A 25,105-nucleotide genomic window follows, 5' to 3' on the forward strand; every position below is an offset into this window, starting at 1 on the left:
TAAATTTTCATATATTCTGATACAGTTTAAAACTTATACTTAAAATATATATTTAATACATTTACCTGATTTTAAAATTATTTTTTTAATATTTACTTTTTAATTTTAGGTGGACACAACATCTCTATTTTATTTTCATATGGTGCTGAGAATTGAACCCAGTGCCTCACGCATGCTAGGTGAGCGCGCCACCACTTGAGCCACATCTCCAGCCCCAAAATTATTTTTCAATGAGCTCTTTTTATTTCAAATTTTGAATTTTAATGAAGAAAGTTTAAAGGTTTTACATTAGATATATATAATATATATCTCATAATTAACAACAGAAATAAGTATGTAAATATTAGACCTTAAAATTCCTGATGGTATCAGGAAAGCATGTTAAATTTATTCTGGCCAAGTGTGGTGGCACAGGCATATAATCCCAGCAACTCTGGAGGCTGACACAGGGGCATTGCAAAATTGAGGTCACTCAGCAACTTAGTGAGACCTGTCTCAAAATAAAAAATAAAAGGGCTAGGAATGTAGCTCAATGATAAAGCAATGTTGGGTTCAAGCCCCAGTACTGTGGGGAAAAAATATATATTCTGCATCTCTCCAAATATGACCTCTTTATAAGTAATAATCACATAAATTTAACTGCCCACTACATATTTCTACTAACTTACGAGGAATAAGTCAAATAAAACATCATCTCCTACATGCCACATCCCCCCATCAGTTTATACTCCAGGATAATATGTCCATTATTATCCCAACAATTCCAGGTAAAACCTTAACGGCTTCTTTGATTATCTTTTCCTATTGGATCCAGAGATTCAAGAAATCTGTCAGGCGACTGATTATCTATGGAGGTAACAAAACAGATTTCAGTTAACCACACACAACAAGGAATATAGTCTATTATAGACTGTATACCCCAAAATTCATGTTAAAGTCCTAATATTCAATATGATAATCTTTGGGAAGTGAGATCTTTGGAGATAATTATCTTTAGATAAAGTCAAGAGGACAGGTCTCCGTGACAAGATTAGTTTGCAAAAAGAAAGAAATCCAAATCTCTCTTTCTCCATTATGTGTGGATGCAGCAAGAAGAAAGCATCTGTAAGCCAGGAAAAGAGTCCTTAACCAGGCAGTAAATTAGGTGGCACCCAAATCATGGTACTTGACATGCATGAATGTAAATGACTTTGTTTTCCACAAAATGGATCTCATTAATATTGCTTAAACTTATAACTATCTTTCATTTAAGAATATGCCAATTATTGTAGTACACACTATTTTATAAAAAGAGATATAAGGAACTGGGGATGTGACTCAGTGGTAGAGCACTTGCCTAGCATGTGCAAGTTCCTGGGTTCAATCTCTACCACCACAACCCCCCACCAAAAAAAAAAAAAAAAAAAGAGCTACAGCCAAAAGGAGTGGTCTATGACAAAAGGCAACTGAAGAAATAGGCATAGATTAGCAAAGAGAAGATTCTCAGTCTTAGAAAAACCCAAAAGGAATCCTGAGACTGCCTAGAAATAAAGAGTCTACAAGACCCATTCCCCCTACACACACACACACACACACACACACACACACACACACACCAAAGTCCACTTTCACCAAAATTATATTCAGCCACCAGGCATGGTGGTATACATCTGAAATGCCAGAGACTCAGGAGGATAACGCAGGAAGATCACAAGTTCGAGGCCAACCTGTACAACTTAGCAAGAAAGACCCTGTCTCAAAAAATAAAAAGGGCTGGGATGTCGGTCAGTAGTAGAATGCCCCTTGGTTAATCCCCAGTACTGGGGAGAAAACATTCTGTTCAGACTTTGAAGTCTTGGCAGTGAACTATAAAGTTTATAAGCTGCTCAAAAAATTTCAGTATATTCCTAAAAAAATGTAGGAAAATCAGAATCCTCCTGGATTCCTCCAGAATTTTGCAAGGTAGCCTAGTCTTCCTTTACCACACACAGAGGGTAGAGATGGGGGTCTGTAACAGAACAATCCAGCTCATTTCTCTTGGGGTAATACCATCAAAGGTCTGGACTAAAACCTAAATATGCATGAGCTTTCAGGAGGAACAGAGCTAATTCTAATTATTTTAGCTAAAATACCACAGTCAGTGGTGTTTCAACACCACAGTGTTTCTACTTCTGCTGAAATGAACTCACTATAAGGATAAATAGTGCTCCTCAGACAAAATGTGAGTTCACAGAACTCTTTGAGAGTTAGAACTCTTTCAATGAATGCTTACAAATGTGTCTTTTCTCTGGACTATAACAAGATTTAGGCCAAGATCATCAAAGCAAATATTAAATAGTGACTATTCCTTTGAAAAGAAATACATCAATCTTATTCTCCAATCTACATGCTGAATTCTTCTAACATCCTATTTCACAGATTTCTATTGTTCATGAACACGTATAAATTACTTTTCCACTTTATAATGTTTTCACTTTTGAGCTTCAGAGCAACGTCAGGAAACTTTAACAAGGGAAAACTATTTTGAAATAAACAACAATACACTGGAAATCCCACTCTTTTCAAAGTTACAGGAAAAAAGAATCTTTAGTTCCTTTTTGTTTTTTGCTTTTCAGAAAAGCTGACAATTGTTATCTACACCTTGAATTTAGTTTTTCATTCATTGTATTCAGTCACTCATTCAATAACTACTTACTGTTGACTATTTGCACCATTACAGGCAGTGAGAACACAGCAGTAAGCAGACAAAATTAAAGCCCTGCCCTCATACAGTTTATAATTGGGGAAGACAAAACAATAAAATATCTGAAGTGGTTAAGTGTTACTGAGAAAAAGAGAACATGTATGACAGAGACTAGGAATTCAGTTCCAGATGTACTCAGCTTGACTTATTAGACACTCAAGTAGCAATGATTAATAGGCAATTATATATGCAATTCTAGAGTGCAGGGGAGAGCTCGAGCTGAAGACATAAATTTGAATACTGACAGCATGTAGATGTTATTTAAAGTTATAAGACTATATAAAAGATTCCAACATGGCGGCGGGCGCAGAGAGATCAAGTCTCTGACCTCTTCAGCTGTGCGGGCATAGGGAGTCGTAAACAACCTAAATCTCTTTGCTCAGGATCAATAGGCAATGCTGAGCTGCCATGGATCTGGGGCGAACAGTCTGGGCCTCTCAGAACACACACTGAGCCCGGATCGGCTGAATTCAAGCTCCCGTTTGCCTGCTTCCCGCAGACAGACAGCTGTGACTCAGCACTAATCCATCCGGCTGAAACAACTGGTCGGCCCTTCTGTTCCTACAGAGGTAAGTGCCAACCGAGCCTTCATAGATAGTGGCCACAGGTTTGAAACGGGGCTTGGGAGAGACAGTAAGGACCCACCCGTTGCATCGGTCGCCATTTGCAAGAGATACCACCATGGCAGAGAACTGACGTCATCAGACTGCGGCGGAGGAGATAACTTCATTGAAACCTGCGGCTACAGGTGTGTAATTCCCTAGCCTTCCCTCTCCACACATCGGGGAAACCTTAAGGGCCCCTCCCAGCTCTCCCGTGAGCCCGATAGCCAGACCCAGGGAATCAGAGGTGGCGCGGGACCCGTGGTGCGGAACTACCACTCCCACCAGTGCTGACAGCTGAGGTCTCTTGCACCAGCTACCGGGGGCGTGGCTACCGGAGGGCAAGTAAAATTCGCTGAGGATTCTCAGCCCCAAGCTCTACAAACTTAGGGTCTGAGGGAATGCCAAACTGGGAGAGTGTGCCCAGTCGTCCATGAAAACAGGGCTCCCGGGAGCAGCAAACCTGGCGTGTAGCCAATATTGTGGTGAGCGGTACCCGTGAGAGGGGCCTGGCTAGAGGAAAAGTGGGGAAGTGACTAGACACAAGAGGAAGCTCTAGTCACCCAGGATTGGAGACTCGCCCAATCTGGGAGGTGGAGCTGCTGCACAGTGATTGGTTCCTGCGTATTGACAGGAGAAACTTGGCCTGGTGGGCACAGCGCCACCTACTGGAAGAGAAGTTAATCAAACTCTAAGACTGCATTTATTAGTTTTTTTTTCTTTTTCTTTTTTTCTTTTCTCTTTTGATTTGGGTTTTTCTTTCATTTTCATTGTTTTTCTTGTTTTTTTAAATTGTTTTTACAATTTTTTTTAATTTTTTTTCTTCTAATTTTAATTTTAATTTTTTTATTATTATTTTTTTAATTTTTTTCTTTTTTTATTTCCTTTTTTTTTCTTCTTTTGTCTTTTCATTTCTTTTCAATTATCTTATCCCCCTTTCCTTGAATTCTACCTGCTTACTCTCATTCTCTTTAGTGACTTCTTCCCTTCCCTTCTAATACCTTTCCTCCCAAGCATCTAATAAATTTATAGGAGTAAACAGTAACTCATCAGTCAAACAGAACAAGAAGTAACATGAGCAGCTTCAAAAAGCAAGGAAGAAAAGGAGTACAAACAATGCAGGACAGCCTAAATATTCAGGAGGACCTAGAGTCATCAGAAAAATGGTCATATAAAGAACTCAAGGAACACCTTAGACAGATGGAATGGAACCTTAAAGAGGATACAAGACAGCAAATTCAAGCAGCGAAGGAACACATTGAGAATGAATTACATAAACAGATAAAAGAAGAAGTTAAGCATCTTTATCAGGAGACAGAGATTATAAAAAATAATCAAACAATAATTCTAGAAATGAAGGAAACGATAAACCAAATTAAAAACTCAACTGAGAGTATCACTAACAGAGTGGAGCAAGTAGAAGCCAGAACGTCAGATAATGAAGACAAAATATACCATCTTGAAAACAGTCTAGCCAACTCAGAAAGGCTGGTAAAAAATCACGAGAAAAACATCCAAGAGTTATGGGATAACATAAAAAACCAAACTTACGAGTCATCGGGATAGAAGAAGGTACAGAGATTCAAACCAAGGGAATGAGTAACCTGTTGAATGAAATAATTACAGAAAACTTTCCAGAAATAAAAAAGGAAACAGATATACAAATTGAAGATGCATACAGGACACCGAGCACACAAAATCACAGTAGACCAACACCAAGACACATTGTTATGAAGATATCCAATATACAGAACAAAGAGAAAATATTAAAAGCTACAAGAGAAAGGAGACAGATTACATTCAGGGGTAAACCAATAAGGTTAACAACGGATTTTTCATCACAGACACTGAAAGCAAGAAGGTCATGGAACAATGTATTTCCAACACTGAAAGACAATGGATGCCAACCAAGAATTCTGTATCCAGCAAAATTAAGCTTCAGGTATGACAACGAAATAAAAATCTTTCATGATAAACAAAAGTTAAAAGAATTTGCAGCCAGAAAACCAGCATTGCAAAGCATTTTGAGCAAAACACTACACGAGGAAGAAATGAAAAACAATAACCAAAACCATCAGTAGGAAGTGCCTCGGTAAAGACACAGGGCGAGGGGAAAGATAATCATGGAGAAACAAACTACATTTTTTAAAAAAAGGATAAATAATCAAACATGGCTGGAAGTACAAACCATATATCAATAGTAACTCTGAATGTTAATGGCTTAAACTCTCCAATAAAGCAACATAGGCTGGTATCATGGATTAAAAAAACAAATCCAACAATATGCTGCCTCCAGGAGACACATCTGATTGGAAAAGACATACACAGGCTGAAGGTGAAAGGATGGGAAAAAATATACCACGCACACGGTCCTCGCAAGCAAGCAGGGGTGGCCATCCTCATATCGAATAAAATCGACTTCAAGACTAAGTTAATCAAAAGGGATAAAGAAGGTCATTATATACTGCTAAAAAGGAACCATTCACCAACAAGACATAACAATTATCAATATTTACGCACCAAATAATGGTGCTGCGACATTCATAAAACAAATTCTCCTCAAATTAAAGAATCAAATAGACCACAACACAATAATTACGGGAGACTTCAACACACCTCTCTCACCATTGGACAGATCCTCCAAACAAAAGTTGAATAAAGAAACTATAGAACTCAATACCACAATCAATAACCTAGACTTAACTGACTTATATAGAATATATCAACCATCATCAAATGGCTATACTTTTTTCTCAGCAGCACATGGATCCTTCTCAAAAATAGACCATATATTATGCAATAGGGCAACCCTCAGTAAATATAAAGGGGTGGAGATAATACCATGCATTTTATCTGATCATAATGGAATGAAACTGGAAATCAATGATAAAAGAAGGAAGGAAAAATCCTACATCACATGGAAAATGAACAAAATACTACTGAATGATCAATGGGTTACAGAAGACATAAAGGAGGAAATCAAAAAATTCTTAGAGATAAACGAAAATACAGACACAACATATCGGAATCTATGGGACACAATGAAAGCAGTTTTAAAAGGAAAATTCATCGCCTGGTGGTCATTCCTCAAAAAAAGAAAAAACCAACAAATATATGAGCTCACACTCCAACTCAAAGCCCTAGAAAAGGAAGAGCAAAACAACAGCAAATGTAGCAGAAGGCAAGAAATAATTAAAATCAGAGCAGAAATCAATGAAATTGAAACAAAAGAAACTATTGAAAAAATTAACAAAACTAAAAGTTGGTTCTTCGAAAAAATAAATAAGATCGACAGACCTTTAGCCATGCTAACGAAGAGAAGAAGAGAGAGAACTCAAATTACTAACATACGGGATGAAAAAGGCAATATCACAACAGATGCTACAGAAATACAGAAGACAATTAGAAATTATTTTGAAAACCTATATTCCAATAAAATAGAAGATAGTGAAGACATCGATAAATTTCTTAAGTCATATGATTTGCCCACACTGAGTCAGGAGGATACACACAATTTGAACAGACCAATATCAATGGATGAAATTGAAGAAGCCATCAAAAGACTACCAACCAAGAAAAGCCCAGGACCGATGGGTATACAGCGGAGTTTTACAAAACCTTTAAAGAAGAATTAATACCAATACTTTTCAAGTTATTTCAGGAAATAGAAAAAGAGGGAGCTCTTCCAAATTCATTCTATGAGGCCAACATCACCCTGATTCCGAAACCAGACAAAGACACCTCAAAGAAAGAAAACTACAGACCAATATCTCTAATGAACCTAGATGCAAAAATCCTCAATAAAATTCTGGCGAATCAAATACAAAAACACATCAAAAAAATTGTGCACCATGATCAAGTAGGATTCATCCCTGGGATGCAAGGATGGTTCAATATATGGAAATCAATAAATGTTATTCACCACATCAATAGACTTAAAGATAAGAACCATATGATCATCTCGATAGACGCAGAGAAAGCATTCGACAAAGTACAGCATCCCTTTATGTTCAAAACATTAGAAAAACTAGGGATAACAGGAACTTACCTTGACACTGTAAAAGCTATCTATGCTAAGCCTCAGGCTAGCATCATTCTGAATGGACAAAAGTTAAAGGCATTCCCTCTAAAATCTGGAACAAGACAGGGATGCCCTCTATCACCACTTCTATTCAATATAGTTCTCGAAACACTGGCCAGAGCAATTAGACAGACGAAAGAAATTAAAGGCATAAAAATAGGAAAAGAAGAACTTAAATTATCACTATTTGCAGATGACATGATTCTATACCTAGAAGACCCAAAAGGGTCTACAAAGAAACTATTAGAACTAATAAATGAATTCAGCAAAGTGGCAGGATATAAAATCAACACGCATAAATCAAAGGCATTCCTGTATATCAGCGACAAAACTTCTGAAACGGAAATGAGGAAAAAACACTCCATTCACAATATCCTCAAAAAAAATAAAATACTTGGGAATCAACCTAACAAAAGAGGTGAAAGATTTATACAATGAAAACTACAGAACCCTAAAGAGAGAAGTAGAAGAAGATCTTAGAAGATGGAAAAATATACCCTGTTCATGGATAGGCAGAACTAACATCATCAAAATGGCGATATTACCAAAAGTTCTCTATAGGTTTAATGCAATACCAATCAAAATCCCAACGGCATTTCTTGTAGAAATAGATAAAGCAATCATGAAATTCATATGGAAAAATAAAAGACCCAGAATAGCAAAAGCAATTCTAAACAGGAAGTGTGAATCAGGCGGTATAGCGATACCAGACTTCGAACTATACTACAGAGCAATAGTAGCAAAAACAGCATGGTACTGGTACCAAAACAGGCGGGTGGACCAATGGTATAGAATAGAGGACACAGAGACTAATCCACAAAGTTACAACTATCTTATATTTGATAAAGGGGCTAAAAGCATGCAATGGAGGAAGGATAGCATCTTCAACAAATGGTGTTGGGAAAACTGGAAGTCCATATGCAACAAAATGAAACTGAATCCCTTTCTCTCGCCATGCACAAAAGTTAACTCAAAATGGATCAAGGAGCTTGATATCAAATCAGAGACTCTGCGTCTGATAGAAGAAAAAGTTGGCTCCGATCTACATATTGTGGGGTCGGGCTCCAAATTCCTTAATAGGACACCCATAGCACAAGAGTTAATAACAAGAATCAACAAATGGGACTTACTTAAACTAAAAAGTTTTTTCTCAGCAAGAGAAACAATAAGAGAGGTAAATAGGGAGCCTACATCCTGGGAACAAATTTTTACTCCTCACACTTCAGATAGAGCCCTAATATCCAGAGTATACAAAGAACTCAAAAAATTAGACAATAAGATAACAAATAACCCAATCAACAAATGGGCCAAGGACCTGAACAGACACTTCTCAGAGGAGGATATACAATCAATCAACAAGTACATGAAAAAATGCTCACCATCTCTAGCAGTCAGAGAAATGCAAATCAAAACCACCCTAAGATACCATCTCACTCCAGTAAGACTGGCAGCCACTATGAAGTCAAACAACAACAAGTGCTGGCGAGGATGTGGAGAAAAGGGTACACTTGTACATTGTTGGTGGGACTGCAAATTGGTGCGGCCAATTTGGAAAGCAGTTTGGAGATTCCTGGGAAAGCTGGGAATGGAACCACCATTTGACCCTGCTATTGCCCTTCTCGGACTATTCCCTGAAGACCTTAAAAGAGCATGCTACAGGGATACTGCCACATCTATGTTCATAGCAGCACAATTCACAATAGCTGGACTGTGGAACCAACCCAGATGCCCTTCAATAGATGAATGGATAAAAAAATTGTGGCATCTATACACAATGGAGTACTATGCAGCAATAAAAAATGGCAAAATCATAGAATTTGCAGGGAAATGGATGGCACTAGAGCAGATTATGCTTAGTGAAGCTAGCCAATCCCTAAAAAACAAATACCAAATGTCTTCTTTGATATAATGAGAGCAACTATGAACAGAGCAGGGAGGAAGAGCAGGAAGAAAAGATTAACATTAAACAGAGACATGAGATGGGAGGGAAAGGGAGAGAAAAGGGAAATTGCATGGAAATGAAGGGAGACCCTCATTGCTATACAAAATTACATATAAGAGGTTGTGAGGGGAATGGGAAAATAAACAAGGAGAGAAATGAATTATAGTAGATGGGGTAGAGAGAGAAGATGGGAGGGGAGGGGAGGGGGGATAGTAGGGGATAGGAAAGGTAGCAGAATACAACAATTACTAATAGGGCATTATGTAAAATTGTGGATGTGTAACCGACGTGATCCTGCAATCTGCATTTGGGGTAAAATTGGGGGTTCATAACCCACTTCAATCTAATGTATGAAATATGATATGTCAAGAGCTTTGTAATGTTGTGAACAACCAATTAAAAAAAAAAAAAGACTGTATGAAATCACCAAGGGAGTCCAGTCAAGGGAGTAAGAAGAGGTCCAAGATCTGAACTCTGGGACTCCACAAAATTAAAAGGTCTAAGAGACAGAGGGGTGAGGGGAATCAAAGGAAATTTTTAAAGTGTGGCCAGTTAGACAATAGGAAAAAACAGCACAGTGTCTTGGAAGCTAACAAAAGAAACATCTCAATAAGGAATTGAATATATTTCACCTATATCAAATATAGGCAACAGATCAAGTAGCACAGGACTGACAATTGTTAAGAAATTTAAAGAGGATATTACTGGTGACCTTCATTAGACCAGTGGGAATGGTGGGAACAAAATCATGCCTTCAGAGGAATTCAAAACAACTAATGTGGACAACTCCTTTTAGGAGTTTTGCTATAAAGAACAGGAGAATTAGGTTATAAATGGAGGAGGAAGTGGAGCCAGGAGATCTTTTTAAGACTGAAAAAAAATGAATAGGCTATCTGTACGCCAATGGGAATGATTCACTAGCAGGAGAAACTGACAGCACAAAAGCAAGCAGGGGTCAAGAGAAAAGGGCAGGGGAAGTGAACCTGGAGTAATGGGCTTGTGGTCTAGTACACAAATGGAAGGCTTGGCTTCTACAGGCCATTCTTCCATTATTCAGAAAAGAAGGCAAAGTTCAGATTTGAGGTTGGGATTCTGCCCAGCAAGTACCCGTCAACAAGACAGACAAGACAGCTAAGGACATTTATATACAAATCATTCAGAATTTTAAGTTGAGCAAGAACCTAAGAAATAAGGGAAGTGGGGCTGGGGCTATAGCTTAGTGGCAGAGTGCTTGTCTAGCACATGTGAGGCACTGGGTTCAATCCTTAGCACCATAAAAAAATAAATAAAATAAAGGCATTCTGTCCATCTACAACTACAAAAAGAAACAATGGAAGTGAGGAACAGTAAAAAGCTGGTAGAATCAATAGATTGGTCATATGGAAGGACTGTTGAAATCAAATTACAATAAACAATGATCTAGAAAGTTATGAGGTTCATGTCAGCAAGAGATGAGTCCCGGAAACCAAAATTATGGAGGATTTTGGGGTCACTGGTAGTGACAAGGTCAAGAGTGCAATTACAGAAATGAGTGGCTGAAGGAAAGTAGAAAACAGGATAAATGGAAAAGTTCCAGGAACTGAAAGGTCAGCATGCTGGAACAATTATCTAGTTAGATGTCAAAATCACTAAAAATTAGCCAGGTATGGGAGTACACACCTGTAATCCCAGTGACTCAGGAAGTTGAGGCAGAAAGGCTACAAGTTCAAGGCGACCCTCAACAACTTGGTGAGACCCTCAGTGACTTAGCAAGACTCTGTCTCAAAATATAAAATAAAAAGGACTGGGGATGTAGCTCAATGGTAAACTCCCCTGGGTTCAATCCTCAGTACAAAAAAATTTAAAAATCACTAATAATTTAAATGGAAGGAAAATTGCAGAAAGTGAAAGGGAGCCATGAGAAATGCGATGAATAACCCAGAGATCAATAAATTACTATCATGAATGAAGTGGGGCGTTTCTGATTGCATGACACCAAAACTCAGAATTACCTCAAGGAAGAATACCTAGAATTGGTAATAAGGAGTTGAGAAGGACATGTGGGCAAGGGACATAAGGAATAGTAAATATACAACCCTAAATAAGCAGAGGGTAAGAACAAAAGTAATACACAACATATACTACTGTCACAATACGGTAATCACTACAACTTCAGGTCCTGCTGGAGGCCCAGTGGGAAGATTAGAAGTTTAACAGAAGTTTGGAATACAAGACAGTAAGCTTGGTGTTCAATAAAAGCAAAAAGATCTTAAAGGTCGAGAGAAATCTAACTTAGGCAAAGCACAGAAATGTGAAAATAACATGAAATATTCTGAGAAATGCAAACAGTTCAACATGATTAAGAGCACAAAGTATATAAAAGAGAGTCAGGATACATAGATGAACAAGTAAAGCCTAGCCAAACTATTTTCTGTGCCAATACAAGAATAAAAGATAATACGAAAAACTTAAGTAGTTGCCTATGAGTCCTTCAGAAAAGCCTCTACCAGGGAGCAACACTGACAGATTTTAATTTCATTTTATTTTCCTTACTTTAAGGGAGATGATAGAAAACAATTAATCCAATAGCCAATGGCTTTATGAAGATCAATCAACTCTTACAGAATCAACTGTTTCTACATTGCATATAAAAATGTATAATTACCATAATATCCAATACTTAAAATGTGCCAAGGAAAATTAGGCACAATTGAGATTTTTCACAGATGAACAGACATCAAATATACTAATTGCAGACTTCATTATAACATGTATATATGTAAACGTGTATGTAGCTATATACAAATTGCTTTTCCATCTAAAAGAATAATATTATAACAATACTCAGATGATAATGCTGGAATACACAACTTTCATAACTGATGAATCTTAAAACTAAACATCACACTGGAGAAGATGTATCAATAGTTAACCATTGCATGATCTGCTCTGTCTCCATTATACTGGAGCAGCTGTGATTTAATGGAAAGAGTACTGTACTTGGAGCCAACAAACATACTTAAGTGCTACTACTGTCAATTCTGAACTATAAAGCAAGTCACTTTTCTGTGCCTGAGTTTCCCAATTTACAAAACAGAAATTTTAAAAACCTGTATTTCTTGTGTTTTTGATAAGGTTTTTGTGAGGTACTGTATCTAAAAGCATTTTACAAATCATAATAAGCAACAAAATTGTTTACATTTCAAAATATTGATACAAAACAAAGAGCCTCCAGGTCATCTACCACCCCACACTCCAAAATAATGTACAATTAACACCTGAGATGGTAAGTCTGCTAATTTAATAAGCATGTCTGACCACCTCTCTTCATAACCTTACCTTCGAATGAGCAGGCCCGCTTTCACTCAGAAGTTTATACTGGGGTTGGATGCTATTGAAACGGGCCAACTCATTTACCAGACACATTGGAGTTTTCTCTTTGGGGTTTGCCATTTTATCTTGGAGAGAAGCTGCAAATAAAAAGGCTATAAAGTTTTTGTCAAGAATGACTTTACAAAATGGAAGAAAACTAGTTTTCACTTTTTGGACTAAAATTAGATTGTATACATGAATACATTATTTTCATGAATTTTGTATTTCAAAAATCAAATCATCTAAAATGTCTTCCATTACATGCAACAGAAGTATATATCACATTTTAAACAATAAAGTACCTTTTTATTAAATACTTCTCTATACATATGTAACAACAGCATAGATTTTTAAATAAGATTATAACTTTCAATTTATATTATAAATTTCCTTTACTCTCAAGAAATTTTATCATAATCAAGTAAATTCTTGACTACTTATTACTAAAAAGCTTATTCTGTCCACCTTTTCTAGCCTTTCTTTTTTATTTTTTTCCTTCTCATTTGGAGGCAGCACAGAGTAGAAAAGATTATAGACTTGGGAATCAAGTTCTAAAAGTAAGTACTTGTTCTTCCAACTATATTTGGGAACCCTCAGCAAATTAAACTTTCTTTTCTTTTTTTTTTTTAGGAAATTTTGAAAGTTAAAAGTAGAAAAAATAATTTAACAAATGCCCACTACCGAACAGTCAGAACTGAAATCGGTAACATTTTCCATATTTACCTTAAATCTTGATTATTTCACATTATAGTTATGAATCTCTTCTATTAAAAAACAGTACTTCAACTAAGTTCCTTTTATCTTTTCCAGAGACTACTAATACATAAATTTAGAATATACTCCTGTAGGATATTTCAAAATATATTTATGGACATACATGTATATTCATGAGAAAATACAGTTTTGACACATTTGGTTTTGTATTTACATAAACAATAATAAACAACTTAGAATTTTTCACAATTTACATTCCTCACTCTTCATTATGTTTCTACAATTTTAACCTATATAGATCTAGTGCATTACATCTAACTGCTATAGATTTTTCCATACAATAATGTGGTTATCCCTATCTCTACTAAGAGACATTTAGGGTGCTTTCTAATTCTTCACTCTTACAAGAAAATACTGCTAAACAGCTTTCAGAATGACTGTACCAAATGAAATTCCCCTGGCAGCATAAGAATTACAATTTATCCTCAAGCTTGAAAATATGGAGTATGGCAGCCAGGTACTTTAATGTTCCATTACTTGATGTTTGACAAGTGGTATCCCACTAATGTCTCTTGGGTATTTTTCCCTACTATTATTTTTATTTGCATGCCCAGATTACTAGTAAGGTTAAACATTTTGTCTTACTTTATGCAGCACTGTGAACTACTCCTTTTCTTTCCTGATTATCTTATATGTTATAGTTCTTTTTTTTATTCATGCATATGATACAAGGGATTGATCTCATGACGTGATACATGGTATGCAAGTGATCCACCACTGAACTACATCCTCAGCCCTTTTTTTGAGACAAGATCTCATCAAGTTACCCAGGCTAGCCTCAAACCTGGTATCCTACCTCAGCCTACCGAGTAGGTGGGATTACAAATGTGACTATCAAGAGTTACCAATCATTTCTCTTATAGTTTGTGCTTTTTATATCTTGTTTAAAAAATCCTTCCCTAACCTTCAAGGTCTTAATGACTTTGCTTAAAGTTACTAAACTTTCTATTCTTTCTATAAAATGAAGGTAAGAAAGCCACCCTACTTAATTCGCAATTTTATTGTGAGTTTAAGATTTTAGAAAGTATAGTATGGTTTTCTAAACTATACTGCAAATATAAGGTATTATTATAGCTTCAGAATATTTTTCTAATATTATATTATTTTATCCTATATTTTTCTTCATCTCATTTATAGACAGATTTAACTAATTTTCAGTTTTCCTTTCATCTCCCACTGATCAATGCCAATAAAAATTCTAAAACCTAGCTATTAAACATGCAAGTTTACTTAAATAAACTATAGGCACAATGTATGGATAATACATAAAATAAACAGAAATTGCTGATTTTAAGAACTTCATTCTCAAACTTTCTATGGCAAAGATTAGTGTGGAAAACAGTATTCTTTTAAATTCCTAATTACTCTTAAACCAATAATTTACTACAATGACTTGATCATGAACATTATGATTAAGAAACTATTTTGGGGCTGAGATTGTGGCTCAGTGGTAGAGTGCTTGCCTAGCACGCGCAAGGCACTGTAATCAAGCCTCAGCACCACATAAAGATAAATAAATAAAGGTATTGTCCATCTACAACTAAAAAAAAAAAAATTTTTTAAAGAAACTATTTTATGGGCTGGGGTTGTGGCTCAGTAGTAGAGCACATATGAGGCACTGGGTTTAATACTCAACACCATATAAAAATAAGTAAATAAAATAAAGTTTTTTTTTAAAAAAAGAAACTATTCTACAAGAAAACTACATAAATACCTGATAAGGCCTAAGTAAAAAAGAGAGAAAAATCTAAGTAACCAAGTGTAGAACCAATACAGCTGACAGCTGAATTTACAATTAACTATTTTTAGTGTCTGCAAAAAAAAAAAAAAAAAAAACATAAAAACTAGCAATTATTTCTTTTGGGAATAGTACAAAGAAAAAAGACAAGAGAAGTTGAGAAAACCCACATTTTACTTAATCCATTGTGTGTTCAATTTGGAAAATTGGTTATCATGGAAAATTTGGTGACCTGCAGCTATAATCAATTTTAGTTCTTGCTTACCATGATATGAAATACTCAAGTGCAACAAATAGCATGGCTTATTGAACATCAAAAAGCAAAAATAGAATGACTTTTTTTTTTTGCTAAAAATGAGAAAATATTGAAAATCTGGTAAAAATCAGCCTATTTCATTTAATACTGGAATAATAGTTATACTACTAATGTACAATTTTCATAATTCAATAATGCTGTATATTCATCTGATGCAAAAATATCAGAGCATAGCTGGCATAATGTAAAATTTTATAGTATGAAAATGCTTAATTGTACAAGTTTTAAATATATTAAAAAGTGATCAATGGGGCTGGGATTGTGGCTCAGCAGTAGAGTGCTCGCCTAGCACAGGCGGGACCCAGGTTCAACCCTCATCACCACATAAAAAAAAGGCATTATGTTGTGTCCATCTACACCTAAAAAATAAATATTAAAAAAAAAAAAGTGATTAAGCCAGTGTGGTGGTGCACACTTCTAATCCCAGTGACTAGGGAGGCTGAGGTAGAAGCATCACAAGTTTAAGTCCAGCTGAACAACTTAGGGAGATCCTGTCTAAAAATAAAAAAGGCTGGGGATTTAGTCAAGTGTTCCCCTGGGCTCAATCCCCAGCAAACAACCCCCTCTAAAAAAGTGAATAAGATGGTACGTTTATAGTCACATGAGCCTTTTTTGATTTAAAAAAAAATGATCTAAATCCTTTTAAGGAAGTGCTAATAACATGCTATACAACTATAAAGTTAATTGATGGGAAAATAACTGTAGTTGTAATGTTTTCCTTTACAAAATGATTAAAACTTTATTCTAAATAGCTGTTTCCTTAAATAGCTGTTTCCCTATTTATTAGTATTAACTATTTGACAGAGCCTAATGATACAGCAATAATTTTAGAATTATACCAAAATTTGGATAAAGCATCTACAAATTATAAAACAAATTGCTCTATAAAAATGGAGATATAGAGCTGAGGAGTATAGCTCAATGGTAGAGCACCTGAAAGAATGTTCATGACCCTGGGTTCAATCCTCAGTATCACATACACAGACAAAAAGAGAGAGAGAGAGAGAGAGAGAGAGAGAGAGAAACACAGAGAGAGAATGATAGACTTAATTTATATATAACATTTTAGAAAAGTTAACACTGCAAAAAATGAGAAACAATTTTATGTAGATAGACATTTTCAAGAAACCTAAGTTATCCCTGAAGTTATTTTGAAGTAAGCTTCAAGTTCATTGGGTAGTTGGTAAGCAAGAGCCTACTTACAAGTAAATAAAACTGATAATAATGGATTTCATTATCTAAGACTCTGCCATTTGGAGAGAACAACTGGGTTGTTGATTTCCTCTTCTGGTAAAGAGCATGTTTTGGATATCTCTGTCACTTACTGATATCTATATGACCTTAAGAAAGAACTTAAATCCTAGCTGGATACAGGAGGCTGGGACAGGAGGATCACAAGTTCAAAGCCAGTCTCAGCAATGGCAAGGCACTAAACAACTCAGTGAGACACTATCTCGAAACAAAATATAAAATAGGGCTGAGGATGTGGCTCAGTGACTGAGTGTACCTGAATTCACTCCCTGGTACCAAAAAAAAAAAAAAAAAAAAGAAAGAAAGAAAGAAAGAACTTATATCTTAAATCTCACTTTCTATATAGTAAAATAGGGATAGTAGTTGTTTTTATCTTATTAGATGATTGTATAGGTTGAATAAAATGATATAAGACACTGTTAACTATGATTAAGAATCCACTGTTATTGTGATAATAAGTATTTATTAAAACATGCTATCATCAAATACTAAAACTATTAAGAAAGCTATACAAATGTTTTTCATGTCTCCCTATTACAAATATTTTGAACTAAAATGTTCTGTTAGGATAAATTGATTTTATTCATAGAAATGTACTTCTTGAATATATGTGAAAAGCATGTGTTATTATTTTTCCTGGTATATCACATATGCCTAATGTTGTTTTCCATGAAAATTCCCAAGTATTATAAGAATTACACTTAAGATTTTTCATATGTGTATAAGGGAATATTCTACCTTTATTGATCTGAAATTTATTTACATGTAACTTGCCATAAATTGGATAAGAAACACTGATACCAACAGTAAATGCATATCCAACAAAAGCACAGATACATTCTATTTTTTTAGATGTACTCTACTTTTACTACTACATTTTTTTTATTGGATGTTCACAACATTACAGAGCTCTTGACAAATCATATTTCATACATTAGAATCAAGTGTGTACTCTACTTTTATATCTCTACAAAATATCTTGGATTCTCTGGGACTTGAATCTTTAAACTATACCGAAATAATGTAGCTCACAGTTTTCAATGAACAAGCAAATTCTCTGTATCCAAAGGAGCTCATACTCTCCGAGAAGAAAAAAGACACATAAAGTAGACACATACAATAATTTACAGTATTTTCAGTGCTGTAATAAGGCTGTTATAAGGAATCCTAATGAAAAGGAGTGTAGAAAATAAGATTTTAAGAGGTGGCAATCAGGTTAGTTAAGGAAAGCAGGAATCTACCAAGGCAAGATGAAAGTCACGCTTTTCAAAGACAAGGGGAAAAGCACAGAAAACATCATATTTGACAAATGCAAGCAGAACATTTAACACAATACAAAATGAATGGAAAGCAATAATGGGGAAGAAATGTAATTAGAATTCACTACAACTCCAAAAGTTTCCTAAACCAGAACTCCTACCTCCTCTTCCAAAGCATATTTCTCTAGAGAAGAGTCTATTTCTATCCCTAGTCCTAGAAGTGATTTGGACACAGTTTTTATCTCTTTCCCGACTCTCCTCTCTCTCTTCTATTAGAAGAAAATCACCCTAATCTCCAAGGGAAAAAAAAATTTAAGACAAAAAATCAAGGAATTTATCTTCCACAGACTCTTGCCTTCTACAAGAAATGCTACTCTCTGTCCACAGCTATAACTAAAACAAACATTTGTAACTAAATTAAACCTTAACTTAAGGCTGCCCAAGCAAAATCACTGCTGAACTATTTAGGTGTTGAACTACTCTATTATAACATTTATCTACCAGGAAAAAATTTAAGTTCCTATCTCACATAAACACAAAAATAAATTCCAAAAGTATTAAAATACAAAATACCACAAAAGCACACAAAAAAATTTGGACTAGCTATATTTCATAGTCCTATAATATAGAAGGTATTAAAGACAAGAAACATAGAAGGTACAAAAGAAAAAAAACTGATAATTAACAACATAAAAATGTAACATTTTGGCAAAGCAGAACACACGATAAATAACACTAAGAAACAATCTATGGAAATACTGGTAACAGATGAAGACAAACTGTTAACAATTATAAAATACAAAAATAACATAAATCAGTGTTTTTTAAAGCCAAAAGAAAAAAAGGAAAATGTATACACAATCCATGTAATGTTTTAGTTTCCCTTTTTTTTTTAAGTGCTCTACCACTAAGCTACATCCCCAGCTCCAGATCACATAATTTACTGAGAAAACATAACTGTTCAAAAAAAAAAAAAAGAATTAAAAAAATAAAAATTCAAACTCCAGTAAGATATAATAACTAGCAATTTTTTTCTTTTTTAAATATCTTTTTAGCTGTACATGGGATATTTATTTAATTATTTATTTATGATGCTGAAGACCAAACCCAGGGCCTCATACCTGTGAAGCAAGTGCTCTACTACCACTGAGCTACAGCCCCAGTCCCTTTTTTTGTTTTTTGAATTAAATTTATTTTTAACTGATATATAAAAATTATAACTAGTCATGGAGTAATATGATGTTTTCAATACAAGTATGTGTTGTATAATATTTAAATCAGGTTAAGTATCTCTACCTTCTCATTTATCATTTCTTTATAGTAAAAACTTTCAAAATTCTTTCTTCTAGCTTTTTTAAAATGTACAGTGCATTATCATAAGTTTTTTTTTTTTAATATCATGTAAGTACTGGCAAGGATGTCAGGAAACGGTTGCAAACATTACTGATGCAAACATAAATTAGCGCTAATTTTTGGTGTACAATGTTGATTCAAGTTTCCACTGTACCTAAGTTTAAGACAGCAATTCTACATCTAGGCATAAATACAAGTGGAAGATTAAAATAAGAAAGCAAGACTGTAGTAATAAGAATTATAAATAAGATAATAATTTATCCACCAATAATGGATTGGTAAAATAAACTATAAGGATATGCAGCTTTGAGGCCACCTTTTTTTTTTTTTAAACTAAGGATTGAATCCAGGGCCTGCTGCATACCAGGCAAGCACTTTACCCCTGAAATACATCCCCAGCCATAGGACTATGCAGCTTTGAAAAAACTAAAACAATTGGGCACAGGAGGTATAAGCCAGTAATCTTAGTGACCAGTGACTTGAGAAGCTGAGGCAGAGGATCACAAGTTTGAGGCCAGCCTCAGCAACTTACCACAAAGGCCCTAAGAAACTTATCCAGACCATCTCTCAAAATAAAAATGGCTGGGGATATAGCACAGTGCTAAAGCATCCCTGGGTTAATTAGGAAGGAAGGAAGGAAGGAAGGAAGGAAGGAAGGAAGGAAGGAAGGAAGGAAGGGGGCTAGGGGGGAAAAAGAGAGGGGGGGAGAGAGAGAGAGAGAGAGAGAGAAGGAAGAGGAGGAGGAGGAGGAGGAGAGGGATTAAAAGAGGTATGGGGCTTATAGAATGACATGAGAAAACACTGCAAATTGCTGAATTTAAAAAGTTACAAATTATTCCGATTGTATCTTTATCTTCTTTAAAGGTGCATGTATTTTAAAAGTGGGATTAGGGATATTCTCACTTTCTATTTCAATATACGGTATTCTTTTACTTTTTTCACATGAGCATGTTTAACTTTAATATTATTACTTTATAAAGCCATACCAAAAGTAGGGAATGGTTTATAATATGTCTTAAATCCTAATTGCTCTTGTCCTTTATAAAGTCTTGACAGTGCCACCACGATTCTGAAAAACAGAAAGAAGATGCTCAAGGATCTGATTCAAAGCAGGCCCTAAGTGTCATGCCTGCAATTTCCAACTTCCAATAAGCTATCTTGAGATTTAAACACTGCAAAAGCATATGGTATCCTTACCAACACTGTTATGGTCATCTTCTTAACGTCAGTCATTTTAATAGATGTATAATGGTAAATGGTTTTAACTTGCAATTTATTTTGTCCATTTTGACAATACAGCATGTAAAGATTGGAGTATAAATCTATAGATTACTTTGGTGACAATCAACATTTTAACAAAGTCAAGTCTTTCAACCCATGAAAAAGATATGGTTAATTTTCATTATTGAGATAATGATGTGTTTTATGTGTTTCTGTTTAAAGACCCCCTACTTTACATAAACACATACACACAACTTTCATATATTTGCAAATAAATATATGTTTGGTTGATTAATACTGAACTCACAGCCACACAGATATTGTGACTAAATGAAGACTCCTTAACATATGCCTTCTTGGGTTTAGGAATACTTATATAGCACTTAAAAACTACTCCTGAGAGTCATTTGAAACAAAGAAATAAACAAGAAGCACAGAAACGCAACAAATGTGACACTAAATAATCCAGGAAAAGGCCACTTGGTTACATACGGAAGCTGAAACAAGAAAGCAGAGTGTGGACTTGTTCAACCTCATATGCGCATTAGGTGACTTGAATTCTTTGCCACTCTGCAAGTATCTATAAACAACCACAAAAGTACCAAAAACATTGATTTGGGGATTACAAATAAGTTTTAATGAGGAAGCCAATTCACAAAGAAGAAGTCCATGAATAATGAGAATCAGTCATAATTCTCTATTTAGGCAGTTTAATTTCTCTTAGCAATTTTTTTTAATTTTTTTTAATATTTATTTTTTAGTTTTGGGTGAACACAATATCTTTATTTGTTTTATGTGGTGCTGAGGATCGAATCCAGTGCCTCACGCATGCTAGTCAAGTGCTCTACCACTGAGCCACTACTCCAGCCCCTCTTAGAAATGTTTTGTTCTTAATTTTCTTTAACATATTGTTAGATTTGCCTATATGTATTTCTCCTTTTGATGCTACTGAAAATATTCATAGAAATAAAATTGGTTTGGGTTTTTGGGGGGTTTTTTTTTGGTAGCGGGGATTGAGCTCAGGGGCACTCAACCACTGAGTCATATCCCCAGCCCTCTTTCGTATTTTATTAGAGACTGACCATTGCTGAGGCTGGCTTTTTAAACTCATGATCCTCCTGTCTCAGCCTCCAAACCCGCTGGATTACAGGCAGGTGCCACTGTGCTCGGCCACAATTGGGTTTTGTATATTGCTCTTATGTCCTACCTTTTTTTTTTTTTGGTACTGTGGCTTGAACCCAGGGGTGCTCTACCACTGAGCTACATTCCCAGTATTTATTTATTCTTCATTTTGAGACAAGGTCTCACTGAAGTTACTTAGATCCTCGATTTTATGATCCTCCTGCCTCAGCCTCCCAACTCACTAGGATTACATATTGCTTCAATATTTTAATTTGCTCCAGTATTTTAATTATGTTTTATAAAATTGGCATTTTTTTCCATAAGTGTTTGTTAAAAATTAATCAATTAAACTATCTAAATCTGAAGTTTTCTTTGTGAGAAGATTTTAACTAAAATGTCTATTTTTTTAATACATATAAAGCTATTTAGGTTACCTATTTTTCTTTGGCTTCCTCTGGGATTAATTTGCTCTTCTTCTTAAGGTGAAAGCTGAAATCATTTATTTGAGAACTTTCCTCTTTTCTGACATTCAGTGCTATAAATTTCCAAAGCCAAGTGCTAGTATAGTGATATCTTCTAATATGTCATATTGACATTATCATTCAGTTTAAAATACTTTCTAATTTTCCTCTTCATTTCTCCTTTTATAATCATGAGCTGTTTGTGTGTTACTTAATTTCTAAATATTTGGGGGTTTTCAAAGGATCATTCTGCTAATGACTTATAATTTCATTGTAATCATAAAACATTCTTTCTATGACTTGGATCTTTTTGAACTCACTAAGAATTGTTTCATGGCCCACAAAAGTGTCATCTTGATAAATGATATGTATGAACTTATGAACAAACGTGTATTCTGCTCTTCTTAGGTAGGGTGTGTGATAAAAGCAATGTCAAGTCTACCATATCTTTGGAGACTTTGTCTGTTTTTCTCTATCAATTATTGAGAGAGGGCTGGGGATGTGGCTCAAGCGGTAGCACGCTCGCCTGGCATGCGTGCGGCCCAGGTTCGATCCTCAGCACCACATACCAACAAAGATGTTGTGTTCACCGAGAACTAAAAAATAAATATTAAAAATTCTCTCTCTCTCTCTCTCTCTCTCTCTCTCTCTCTCCTCTCTCACTCTCTCTTTAAAAAAAAATTATTGAGAGATATTACTGAAATAAACTTCTTTATCTCTGTTAATGTCCTTGCTCTAAAATCTAATTGGAACCACTTCAAATTTCTTTTTAGGTTACCATGCTGAATTTTTTCTATTCTTTTAATCTGCTTGTGTTTGTATTTAAAATATTTCTTATAGGAAAGCATACAGATGGATCTTGCTGTTTTATACAATCTGAAAATATCAACCTTTAAATTGGGGTGTTTAGACTATTTACACTTTTTAATTTGTTTTTTTTAAGATATATATCACTTAGAGTGTATTTGACATAATATGCATACATAGAGTGTAGCTTATTCTAATCAGGATCCCATTCTTTTGTTTGTATATCACATAGAGTTTCGCTGCTCATGTATTCATATATGAACACAGGAAAATTATTTCTGATTTATTCCACTGTCTTTCCTATTCCCCTGCCTCCTTCCCTTCATTCCCCTTTGTCTAATCCAATGAACTTCTATTTTTTCCCCACCTTACTGTGTGTTAGCATCCACATAGAGAGAAAATTTGCCCTTTGATTTTTTTTGGATGGGCTTATTTCATTTAGCATAATATTCTCCAGTTCCATCCATATACTGGTAAATGTCATAATTTCATTCTTCTTTATGGCTCAGTGATATTCCACTGTGTATATATACCATATTTTCTTTATCCATTCATATGATGAAGGGCACCTAGGTTGGTTCCATAGCTTGGCTATTGTGAATCAAGCTGCTACAAACATTGATGTGGCTGCATCACTACAGTATACTGATTTTATGTCCTTTGGGTATATGATCAGGAACGGGACAACTGGGTCAAATGGTAGTTCCATCCAAGTTTTCTGAGGAATCTTCATAGTGCTCTCAAGAGTGGTTGCACCAATTTTCAGTCCACCAGCCATGTATGTGTGTACCTTTTTCCCCACATCCTCAACAACATTTATTGTTACTTGTACTCTTGATAATTGCCATTCTGACTGGAGATGAAATCTCAAGTGTTTTTTTTTTTTATTTTTTGTAGCTGTAAATGGACAAAATGTCTTTATTTATTATGTGGTATTGAGGATTGAACCTCGTGCCTCACACATGCTAGGCAAATACTCTGTCACTGAGCTACAACTCCAGACCTCAGTGTAGTTTTAATCTGCATTTCTCTAATTGCTAGAAATGTTGAACATTTTTTCATATATTTGTTGACCAATTATATTTCTTCTTCTGTGAAGTGCCTGTTCAGTTCCTTTGCCCATTTACTGACTGAGCTATATGGGTTTTTAAGTTATTATTGTTAAGGTTTTTAAATTCTTTGTATATCCTGCAGATTAATGCTCTATTTGAGGTGCAGGTGGCAAAGATTTTCTCTCATCCTGTAAGCTCTCTCTTCATGTTCTTGATTGTTTCCTTTGCTGTTTAGTTTTTAGTTTGATACTATCCCATTTATTGATTCTTGATTTTACTTCTTGCAATTTAAGTAGACTATTTACATTTAATGTGATTTTTCATACAGTTAATTTGAGTCTATCATTTTACTCTTCATTTTCTTTGTGCTATCCGGTCTTTCCTTTTTAATCTTTTCTTGGTTTTTGCTGGATTATACTGTTGATTCCATTTTATGTCCCTTTTTGGATTATTAGTTACAACTATGTACTTAGCTTTTTTAGTGGCTTCTCTGTCACAGTATACCATCTTTAAATTATAAATCTACCTTCAAGTAGATTTATATATACTTCATGTACAGCATAAAAATTGTTATAGTACACTTCCATTTCTCCCTCCCTGCCATTAGGTTATTGTTAACATGCATTTTACTTTTATGTTATAACCTATAATAACTTAATAGTTTTATTTCAGTCAACTATTATTTAAGGTAATTTAACTAATAACGAAAAAAAGTTTTAAGTATTCATTACTTATGGTACACTTCTTCCTTTTACGTAAATCTGCTATCTGCACTGAGTATTATTTTCCTACTGAATAAAGGAGAACTTAATTTTCTTCTAGATGGGGTATATTAGTGGTGCATTCATTCAGCTTTTGTGTATCTGAAAATTGTTTATTTCATCTTTGTTTCTGAAATCTGTTTTCACAGTAAAGAATTCTAGGTTAATACTTTTGATCTTTTCATACTTTAAAGATGCTTCTCCACTGTTTCCTTGCTTGCATTAGTTTTGTTTATTTGTTTGTTTTTTGTACCAGGGATTGAACCCAGGGATGCTTCACCACTCAACCACA

At 34.9% G+C, this 25,105-nt stretch overlaps 1 protein-coding gene across 22 annotated transcripts in view; it reads right to left on the bottom strand.

Moving 5' to 3' along the window:
* Window positions 1-25,105, bottom strand: part of STAU2 (staufen double-stranded RNA binding protein 2) — a 333,473-nt gene that overhangs the window by 286,406 nt on the left and 21,962 nt on the right. For 13 of the 22 annotated variants that reach the window (XR_014018766.1, XM_081266105.1, XM_081266093.1 and 10 more), the window contains one exon: window positions 12,666-12,796. The exons of 4 other annotated variants lie outside the window; for them this stretch is intronic. Coding sequence is in view for 16 of the 18 variants with exons in the window: in XM_081266105.1 (XP_081122231.1) it covers window positions 12,666-12,796 (131 nt within the window). In the remaining 2 variants the exon portion in view is untranslated. Of the gene's footprint in view, window positions 1-12,665; window positions 12,797-20,375; window positions 20,459-25,105 lie in introns of all 22 variants that reach the window. 5 more of the 22 variants (XM_081266088.1, XM_081266089.1, XM_081266090.1 and 2 more) reach the window with 2 other exon arrangements.

The sequence above is a fragment of the Spermophilus citellus genome (assembly GCF_964194105.1).
Source record: "Spermophilus citellus genome assembly, chromosome: 14".
In the NCBI taxonomy this organism is placed as follows: domain Eukaryota; kingdom Metazoa; phylum Chordata; class Mammalia; order Rodentia; family Sciuridae; genus Spermophilus; species Spermophilus citellus.